This window comes from Perca fluviatilis, chromosome 2 (genome assembly GCF_010015445.1).
Source record: "Perca fluviatilis chromosome 2, GENO_Pfluv_1.0, whole genome shotgun sequence".
NCBI lineage: Eukaryota > Metazoa > Chordata > Actinopteri > Perciformes > Percidae > Perca > Perca fluviatilis.
In genome coordinates, this window is record NC_053113.1 from 19514795 (window position 1) to 19525689 (window position 10895).

At 42.1% G+C, this 10895-nt stretch overlaps 1 protein-coding gene across 5 annotated transcripts; it reads right to left on the reverse strand.

The window, feature by feature from the left end:
• Nucleotides 1-468: 468 nt before the first annotated feature.
• On the reverse strand, nt 469-10787 carry rinl (Ras and Rab interactor-like). Of its 5 annotated transcripts, none has more exons than XM_039780796.1 (11): nt 9843-10787; nt 9407-9616; nt 6404-6515; nt 5790-5862; nt 5395-5483; nt 5188-5273; nt 4279-4504; nt 3200-3907; nt 2727-3044; nt 2488-2619; nt 469-1417 (listed from the first exon to the last, which is right to left on the reverse strand). In XM_039780796.1, the coding sequence occupies exons 2-11, from the start codon at nt 9584-9586 to the stop codon at nt 1002-1004; spliced, it is 2340 nt and encodes a 779-aa protein (XP_039636730.1). In that variant the 5' UTR covers nt 9587-9616; nt 9843-10787; the 3' UTR covers nt 469-1001. The 5 variants fall into 5 exon arrangements, with proteins under 5 accessions (XP_039636730.1, XP_039636720.1, XP_039636742.1 ...); XM_039780786.1 differs by having other exon boundaries at nt 9739-10787; XM_039780808.1 differs by lacking the exons at nt 9407-9616; nt 9843-10787 and adding exons at nt 6914-7009; nt 8307-8510.
• Nucleotides 10788-10895: the final 108 nt, after the last annotated feature.

Consider the following 10895-nt stretch of genomic DNA (forward strand, 5'->3'; position numbering starts at 1 on the left):
CTAAGCACCGGACGTAGTCCCGGTGTCGCTGCAATTCAGCCTCGGGAAGGAACTTGTTTTGGTGGAATGTGTACGTTCAAAAGTTGTTTTAAGGCCCTGACACACCAACCCGAAGGCCGGCCGGCGGCAGAAAAGGCAGTCGGACTGAGCAGTCGGCTCCCCGAGGTCAAAAAAGTGCCTCGGAACACACCAAAGCGACACCGACTTGAGCATACGTTCTGCGCGTGCGAGAGACGTAATACGTCTCCATAACAGCAGGCGGCGCTAATTTGTATTGTCTCCCAAAAAATGAAAACTGGAAATGACGAACGCGTCACGTGGTCCTGGCTTCTCTCGAATTTCAAAGCCAACCATTAATGGCGGCTCGTTCAGAATACGATCTCGTACTTTACGAAAATAGTTCACTGAAACGTGTTTCTGAAAACATTTTAAGCGAGAAATAGGCCATGCAGTTGCTGAATCTGTCTGTTTTTTTTTTTTTTATCGACAAAGTTTGAAAGATTTTCATCAGATTTTGAGATCCGTTCGTCATGCTAACATAAGTGCACTGATTCGCTAGTCAAGGTTTAAAACTCCACCAATCAGATTGGTCATTGAGTCCGACTGCCCGCCCTCCGAATTCAACATGTAAAATCGGCCAAAATGAAGGCCGATGGCCCATCCGACGGTTACGGCACGGAGCACACACTTTAGTCATGCAACAGAAAATTCAGATTGCACAGATGGATTTACCATGCAGAGATCTGAGGAGCAGTTAACCATAGTCCTCATAAATCAAGTTTAAAATGCCAACACAAAGAAAGCAGAAGGTAATGGACATCCGGCCGAAAAGAAGGACATCCAATGAAATTTCCGGCCGGAACGGAGCAGTCCCGGAAGTGGAACGTGGTGGATATAGACCAAAAAATGTGTGGCCATTCTTTGCATTACTGTAAGGGCCATTCTTCGTCTTTTCTCTATTACAATCCTCTGTGATCATCTTCTCCTGCTGCACATAGAGTCTAGCTTCCTGTTACGTCTTGCTGACTACAGTCTGACGCTTGAGAGGGTATCTGTGATTCGTCCTCAACTTCTCTTCCACTGCTCGTGTCTTCCTTCAGCGGCTGCAGAGCTTCTGCAGGGCTTTCTCTCTGCTGCTGTGACTCGTCATTACTAACAGAATCACAATCTTTCCCACTTTTCTCTTTCTCCTCAGTTTCTGTCTCAGAGCTCTGCGCGCCCCTCTCCCGATATGCCTGCCTGCGAATGGTCCGTCGGTTCTTGCTGCGCCGTGATTGGTTGCAGTGCAGGGTACGCCTGCGATGCCATTGGTTAAGAGACTGTTGGGCTTCGACACTGAGCTGACGAGCAGCCAATCGTGGCCGGAAGCTGCTGATGTAGTACAGAGAGGCGTATAGAGTTGTAAGATAGTAGCCACCTGTTGATATTGGGAATGCAAAAAGGGAGAGGGTCTGTGAGTTGTAGTTGTAATTAAACAGTATCTACATCTCTATAATCACAGTTTGGAGTCAAAACCACATCTCAGAATTGAGTTGCTCACGCTACTCGTCCAAACCATTGCTAAGTTTAGTGAACAAAATCCTTCCTAGCAGTTTACTTAAGGTGTTTGCTTAAAACCTAAAGGACCAATGTGTAGGATTTAGGGGGATCTATTGGCAGAAATGGAATGTAATATTCATAATTATGTTTTTAGTTAGTGTATAATCTCTAATTTCTATATCATCTGAAACTAAGAATTGTCTTTTCATTAGCTTAGAATGAGCTTTTCATATTTAGGAAGCAGGTTGTCCTCTACCACTTCTACATGTTGCACCACCATGTTTCTACTGTAACCCACAATTGACAAACCAAACACAGGCGTTAGAGGGGGCCTGTTGTATTTTTATCTGAAAGGTCCCATGGTATGAAAATGTCACTTTTTAGTTTTTTTAACATTAATATGAATCTCCTCCTTATGAGGTCATAAGGAGCAAGGTTACCTCCCCTTTCTCTGCTTTGCCCGCCCAGAGGATTTGGCCCACCCATGAGAGAGACATCATGGCTTTCAAACGAGCAAAGTGACAGTTGGTCAAGGACACACCCCCACCCTCCACCAGGGTTCTATTACACACTTGGAAAGAAATGAGTCAAGGAAGGAGTAGTCAGTTGGTTGCAACCGCTCTGCTAGATGCCACAAAATTATACACATTGGTCGATGAAACAATGCAATAGCCAGAAAAATGTGGGTATGACTTTGTGTTATTTTTACATATAAAGAGTATTCATGCGGTTTAGAATAAGTTGAAAACATCTGATTATGCTAATCAGTGGTGAGGGTTAGGGTTAGGGTTATGAGCAAAATGTTATCCGCATATTTTGCAATTTGAGGTATGTTATGTTATTTTTGTTAAATGTAATTTTAAATCTTTTGATCTACATGATTATAATCAGCATGGTAATTAGTTTTTTTATGAGCATGACAGTGTGTTTGCTTGTGTCTGCCTTTACCCTCTCCCTGTAGCTGTGTGGGGTCCAGCAGCTCCATCATGTAGTCTGTGTCCAGGTGTAAGGTGACCACGTCACTACGGAGCAGCACCCATGTCAGGCAGGGCAGGAAATCATCTGCTCCAAATGCTGTACCTGCAGTAAAGGAGAGCAGAATGTGAATTTAAAAAATAATTAACAGACAAAAAAATGCCAGTAATAAAGAAAGTAATAATTTCTTTAAAAAAAAAACACCTGCCTACCTGAGCTAGCATTAGCACTCATGCTGTGATAGATGCTCTTGCAGACTTTGAGCAGGATCTGGACCTTCTTGTTTGGGGAGTAAGCCTCATGCATACTAGTCCACCGCTGCTGGATCCGCTCCAGGGTCAAAGAGTCGGGAACTCCAACTCCCGCCGATCCCCCTAACTGCTCTACCCCGTTTTTTTCCAGCACGTGCAGATTGCTTTGCAGACGCTTGAAGCTGCCGTCATTAGTCCGGGAAACATGAATGCAGGAGTAGAGGTGTGCGGAGACGGGCTTCAGAGCCACCTTGTGGAGGGAAAGCTCTACAAGGGAGTCTATAGGAGGGTCGAAAAGTATGTGAGGAGAAATTAAAGGAGCACTAACAATTGATCTACTGAGATGCAAAACAATAACACATGTTCTGTAAACACTTTAGTGAAATGTAAATTTTTATTGATTTGTTGTCAATCTTCACCGTCAGCTCACTCACCGATCTCTGAGTCATTTATGTCAGTGATGCTGTCCAACGTTGCCTGGATTTCTGGATAGTCCAACAGTGTCTCCCTCAGTGACGAGAGCGATGACCTGACTTCCTGTAAGAACTCTGACCCTGTGACCCCTTCGGGATCAGCCCCTTTCTTCAACGTCATCTCCACAAATCCTTTTACAGCCTCCGCAAACGCTGCGCCTTTCCGCTCACTCAGCTCCAGCACACGATTGATTAGTCTCTTCCTCGGACTTACCAGCCCACCGAGAGCTTGACCCACCGCTGAGAGACGATGGATGACTTTGTCAGCCAACCGGTGCGCAGAAGGGTGGTGCGGGGTAGGGTTGGACGTTTGGGGCTCCTGCTCTTCCTCTATGCTGCTGATGGACAGCGAGTCGAGCTCCAGCGATGGGGGGTGGAGCAAAGAGGAAGGCCTGGGCGGGGGCAGCCAGACTCCATCTTCGATCCAGGACACCCTGTAAGGAGACTGAGGCACTGGGCTGCCATGTTGCTGCGGCTCAAACGCTCCACAATTTTTACTTTCAGAGTTGGATGGAGTAAATAAAGAAAGGCTGCCAGTGCTCGCTCTGTAAGGAGGGCTGGAGGCAGAATCTCTGCTGGGTCTCCTGAGAACCACCCCTGCTGGAGCAGCTGGTGTTGACGGGGTTGTGGGGCAACGTGGTAAATCCGCTGACTTGGCTCTCATTAGACCTGGGCAAGGAAAATATGGATTATGAACACCATTTTGGCAATGAATTTAACTGAACCCACTTTAAAAGCAGCTTAGATAACTCACTTTTACAACAATCACAATTCCCCACATAGTTTCAAATTGAGTGTGTGAAATTGCGTGTGAGTTTGCGCTTGTTGTATTTAAAAAAGCTTAAACACTGAAAGCATGGGGAAATAGATAGTCGGACTCTGTCCAAAAGGTATCAAAGAGCATCTACCACCTACAGTACAAGGTGTGCTAATTAACAAGTTTTTATGTAGAATTTATACTCAAACAAAAATGTAAAAATATCATGTTATGGAGCCCCCAGCCAAGAGATAGTCCGGAGCGGCAAATAACAAGTACTCACCAGAACTCTCCACACTGGAGGGTTCCTGGTCCAAAGAGATGGCTCGTTTACTTTGTAATCCCGCCCCTGCCCATGTTCTGGTGGTGCTGAGGCGTCGCTCTCCTCTGTAATTTGATGGCTGTGTGGTGCGCTGCACAGCGCTCGCCCTGTGGGTCAGCCAGTCATCTCCATGTTCATGAAGGTAGAGAGGATTGATGATACACAGCGCCCCATTGGTGGATGTCAGCTGCGGGAACACACACACATACACAGTGAAGAAATAGGATGCTGTGACACACAGCTAACCAGAATGTAGGCATAAAATAAGCTTTTACTCACTGCAAGCCTCTACTTTCAAGCATAGTTAGTAGATTTTTTTGGCCACTTGTGTGCAGCGGAACAAGCTGTAAACGCAGCATTATCATGGAACCCACACAACTTCTAGGGAAGACCCGCCCTTCAATAGCATTCACACGCTACTATTGGCCAGGCATCCATGCTTACGCAAGGTAACGGAACCCGATTTGTTCAGGTCCTATTCCCTGACCAGTCGGCTATCCTAACCTTAACTACTCAAGGTCAATGCCTAATCCCAACCAATTGGGCTGCTTCGTAGGGCGAGACTTACCTAGAAGTTGATGTGGGATCCATATTAACAAGTAAGCAAAAAAATAATATATAATCACTTTATAAGGTCCTGTTTCTGGCCACCTGGAGAGTGCATGTCCAACATTCTATTCTATTTTAGCTCTATGTTTTTGGTCTCCATATTACACACATTAATTTCATCCATTGTTAATATAAAAATGTTGATCAGTGCAGCTTTAAGGTATTGAGACACATGCTGCTTTACTTGCAAACACAAGTAAATAAGGAAGTTGTTACCATCACCTGTACTTGTAGACACACACACACACACAGAGTATATACCTGTATGGAGCACACTACGTTGCTTGGCTCCCTCTGGTTCATTTCATCTGTTGTGTGTTGGCCAGGCGGGGTGAAGAGCCAAGTATCTGCATTAGAGAGGTATTATAAATAAGACAGTTCTTCAAAATATCTTTCTGGTTTTGTGTTTCTGAGGTAGCTTCTGGGAGAAGATATGAGACAGAAAGTCACAGAGATGAAAGGACTCACTGGGTTCAAGTTGAGCAAGATTATCTTTGGACCTCTCGGTTACACTGTAGATCCAGCGAGGAATGAAAAGACAGACAGCCAAAACATCCCTGATGCACAGGAAGAGATGACAGGGATAAATACATTTGTTAAACAGACTAAACCAAGAGGGCCATAGTTTTGTCAGTGTTCAAACCACTGGCTGATTAGGCTTTTCAACAGAATTTAAAATACAAAAATCTAAAAGTTAGGATGGAGTTAGGATGTTTACATGGTTAGCACTAAAAACAGAAAAAAACAGATAATCATAGCAATGTTGGTGCCATATATACTGCTAATAAACTATTAGAGAAGCCCAAGTTCAAATGGAAGTTCAATCCAAATAAAAAGGCACCAGTGATGCAACAGTTTCCTACCTGGTAAGAGAGTAGAAGAGCACGAGCTGAGCCAAGTCAGAGAAAGACAGACGAGAGTCAGACAGCTGGAAGACTGACACGAGAAACAGAGAAAGAGTAGGCACAGTTAGTGTCTTGTTCTGTCAAAAAAGTATATTCCTGGAAAACACACCGAAGCTTGAACCAGTAAGGCTGAGAGGAAACTTCTAAAGAAAAAACATCACTTCCATCTTCACACTAGGTCTGTTACTTTCTGATACCATGGGGTTTCCAATGCTGAGCAGGTTGTTACAGAGGTCCCATGTCTCTGCAGCTTGGGATTTTAGCTACACGGCATGCAGCTAGTTAAAGAAGCACTAAGAGGTATCAATTAGTAAGTTACCAGAAGGGAGTTCACAGTTAAGGAAACAGAATTTGCCGTTTGAGAGCCTGTTTGACGACTGCACCTGTTCTTAACTTTGTCAGGTTTGCCAGGTTTTTACTGTTAGCAAACATTAAGTTTTTTTTAATTTCAACAGCAGAAAGCACAACTACAGATCGGATTACTGCAACTTCTTATTAGTCTAATCTGTCAGTTTCGGCAGATGTAATGATTCATAAAATTATGTTTGTGTTTGCATGCAGTTGGTCCATACCTGTGCCTGTGCTTGTGATATTATAATCAACAACTGCTTCATGTTCTCCTCCAGCTGACACACACAGCAGGCTGGGCTGAGAGGTCGCAGAGTCTCGCACAACCAGGAAACTCTGGAGGGAGACACACAAATGACTCATTTCAGTATCTGAAGTGTTACGCAAGCTTGTCAAGCAGGAAGATGTTTTCTTTCAAATGCTCAGACACGGTATGACACCATGGCAACAATGCAGGAAAGAGAGAAACACTACTGACTAATGACAGACAGCTGAATTTCCAACAGAGTGGTAAAGTATCCACACTTAGTCAGTGTTTCTATGATAGGACTGGATTGATTTGATCTCGAAAATGACAGGTTGTAAGCACACTAATCGTCGAGTAACAGCAAATTTCCTGATAAGTGCTGATAAGTGCTGCAGATCTGTTTGCCCACTCATAAAGCTGATATAACTCTATGGAAGCTAGTTAATACAATCTGAGTGTGGACCCACAGCGGCTCAGGACTCCTCACCTTTACATTTCCACACATTCAAAGCTATTGTCAATGGCAGTAATGGCAGCTTTAAGTTCCTTTTCACAGCAGGCTTTGATCCATCCTCAATTCCATCTGCTGATGAAAACCGTGATACAATTGAAAGCTATGAAAAAAAATCTTGCCAGTAAGTATTGAGTAAATTGAGTAAAGCTCTGAAACTTTGGTCGAAAACTCTTTGGTCGCGTGTCGTGGAAAAGATTTTCTTTATGGCTCAGCTCAGCTCTGTCCAGCGTCACCCAACATTACTGAAATACATAACTGCCATGGTTGACCATAGGGATGGTTTCAGCCATGGGATCATCGGTCATAAAGGCCTGACTAATGCAGTGCTGTAGACATAGTTGTCATTCTGTAGCTCTATTTGGAATACATTTGCAAAGATTCCTTACTCATTAGGGGCTACCAATTGTACATTGAGGAATACTTTTTTAATTAAGGCTCTATAAAACATTTTTTTTCCCCAAACATCTTCTTGCTATGAATAATGGGGTGCAAGTTTTTACCAGTTAAAAAACTTTTGGTTATTTCAAGATTTCTGTATTTTGTGTTTTGTATTTGAAGTTTTCACTGGCTCGAAGAAGGTAGGGCTCCATTGGAACAAGGTAATGTCACTTATTTCCATGCACCAATCAGTGTTTAGCGAAATTTAAATCAAAGTCAGAGGACAGTCAGTGGGTTGAATGAGTAGCTGAGGTTTTAAATTCTTAATGTGTGTTTTTGTTGCTTAAGATAAAAAAGTGGATTTATTCATAATATACTGTACGTTTCTGTTGAACTTAGTTAAGACATTGAACTTTGCTTTAACTGCATATATGTTCTGTTTGTAGAGGCTATAGGTCTGAACACATTGCCTTATTTGGAAACAGTGACTAAAAGAGAACACAGTTGGTTGAGACATAATTAACTTGGGTAAAACAAAGCACATGCAACCCCAGGTACATAAAACCAACAGCTCAGTCATGCCATTACATCACCACAACTGAATTCAGTACACACACACACACACACACACACACACACACACACACACACACACACACACACACACACACACACACACACACACACACAGGAAGTGGCTATCATTCTCTGTGCACAGAAATAGACACGTTCACTGCAAGTCACCCCACTTTGAGCACATATACAGTCAGGCAGTAGGGTAGTAGAGATGTTATATGAGAAATTACTCTGTTGGTTCATGATTCATAAGGGCAACATTTAGTCATTCATGCATCTGATTTATAGGAAGACGTACTGGAAACCACTCAAGCATAAATTAACAAATTTTGTTTAACACTGTTATGCAAATTGATAAAACTCTCTTTTGCAGTAAAAACAATCTTATACTTCCCTATGAACACATACTCACGTGTCAATGACTACGTAGTCTCCTCCAGTTAAGCCTTTGTATTTCAGGGTAATTATTTAATATGTCACTCTTTCGAACATGCCCTTTTTACTACAATTTTCGGTCCTGCTCACAATCTCTCTTTGCTGTTGATGTATCCATTTTCTTAATGTTATTTCCTCATTTGCACACCCTTTTATTTGACACTACTTCTGCATTCAGCCACAAAAAAAAAAACGTTCGTTTGTGTTATCAGATGTCAAAGAGAAAAAGGAACTACTTTCGTGTCGTAAAGATGTGCATGTCATTGTTCACATGGGCTGAGAATACATTTCAGTAAAGCATGCGGGCAAACTATGTTTTGCTTCGCTTTCGCTTGAGACCCATTTTTAAGCTACGCAGTTTCATACTGGATGACTGGATGAGCAGTAAACTAACCAAGAGTTGATAAGATGCTATTGATAAGGTTACATAAAAATGAGTGGAACAGTAGGAGGACATGCAGAGAGATGAAGAAAGTAAAAAGATAATCAGAAATGGAGCTAGATGGACACAAACAAATTAAATTCCTCTCAAATTTGCTTAAAAACATGAACAGGAAAGTTGTGCAGGGAAAGAAGACTATAAGTAAATGTTTAACAAATAAATTCTTTCACCCCTTGTTTGTTGTATGACAAACAGAGTGAGTGGACAAAGTCTGACAGCATATTTAGGATCAGCTTTGCAGGTTTGGGATTTTTGTCACAATAATACTATATGCTTCAGGCAAAATCTAAAATTTGGGACTTATTGCATTGCATAAAAATATAACCAGTATGGAGGTTTCAGTTTTTTCCAAATAGTAGAATTATTAATTTTTTGGAGTACATATTATCTCTTGAGGTCAATATTTATATTCCATTAACTAGTTCATTCATCTTATGGATTTTTAAGTGTAAAGGGCATTTCAAAAGTTTTAAAATGCCAAGAATTTCCTTGAATAGTCAGTGATCTGACTTACTCCAATGAATTCTCTCTGCATTAGATTTAATTTACCATCACACTGAAGACGGGTGTTGAATTACATAACAAAGGTAAGACTCTTTGAATCATTGATTTTTGCAGTGAGGAGGACAGCTCACCCCAGCAGGTGTTCCACAGATAGCAGCGTGGGCCTCCTCTCTATCCCAGGGGGCCCTGGGGCACCAGGCCTCCTGACAGCCCCTCAGCTGCTCTAGCAGCGACAGTCTCTTCCTGCTGCTCCTCCATGGGATGGCTGTCGTCCCATTAACTGGACTGTGAATTGCCCTGGACGCGCACATATGGACACGTCTATGTGCATGTACAATCGTCTGCATCCATGAAAATAAACAAGACATCAGTATGTCAGTCACATGTAGACAACTTTCACAAAATAAATTAAGACTACTTTCTTCATGCTCAAAGATTGAGACAAAATCAAGGTTAAAATTACAATAAAGTGTTGAGTTTCATGAAAGATTTGGCTTTTTGAGCATTCACTTTCAATAGTCAGACACTCTACGAGCTTATTGTGGTATGAAAATGGCTGATACTTACATGTGTTAGGCTGTTTTTCTCCTCTATACTATTGGCAAATTTCTCCGCATGTTGCAATTGTCTCTCTCTTGAACTTTTCTTTTCTGCAAGATGTTGCTTAAGAGCTCAAAACGCCAACAGGGCTAAAATAGGAAGCTCACACTCAGAAACACATCCTTAAGAAGTTTTCTGCTGTAATGTGCAGAATGTCGTAACAGCTGCCACGTTCTTCTGTCTCCTGTACATGCTGGAATTTAATACACTTTCAATTTTCATCACTGCACCTTCTTCGCCGTCCCCTCCCCTCAAAGTCTGCATGTGGTTAACCCAGCTCTGTGCGCAGTAAAAAGACACTGCATGTTCTCTAAAGAGCTACAAATGCTTATTTTTCTCTCTCTCTTTTAGCACTGTCTGTGTTTTCTGCTCAGAGATGATGAATGGATGAGAAAAGATAATGCTTCTGAAAATACTTCAACACAACTATGAGATTATCTGTGTTCTTAAAGTGTTAGATTTTTTTTATCTTGCAGCTGTGGGAGAAATGTACACACAGATGAATACATCAGTCATAGAGGTTAATATACTAAAAATATAGTTGAGAGAGACAGAATGGGGGTTTCGTGTTGTTTTTATATCACATACACGCAGGTTGGTTTGCTGGCTGTCCAACACTCCAGCATTTCACAGAAACCGCATACAGAGGTGTTGTTTATTGGTCCACATTTCCGTGGCAAGAATACTTTTACAGCGCGGTCACGCTTTTTGTTCCAACCCTTTCCTGCCAACACAATCTCAACACAATCTGTATGAAGGTGATGACCAACTTGCACCAATTCAATGTTTTAATAGATCTCTGCTTTTTAAAGATATCTTAATATTGGAAGACAATTCTTAGCAACTAGGAGCTGAAGGCAAGCACACTTTTATCACTGTAGTTTTGAGCAATGCTAGCGGCAAATGTTGGCATAGTTTATTAAAATCCAGTGTGCAATGAGTTTCTATATTCTACAAACAAGAACAACTAAGATTCGCTACTAACGGCCTAACATAAATGACCATAGAGTTCAATCAGCT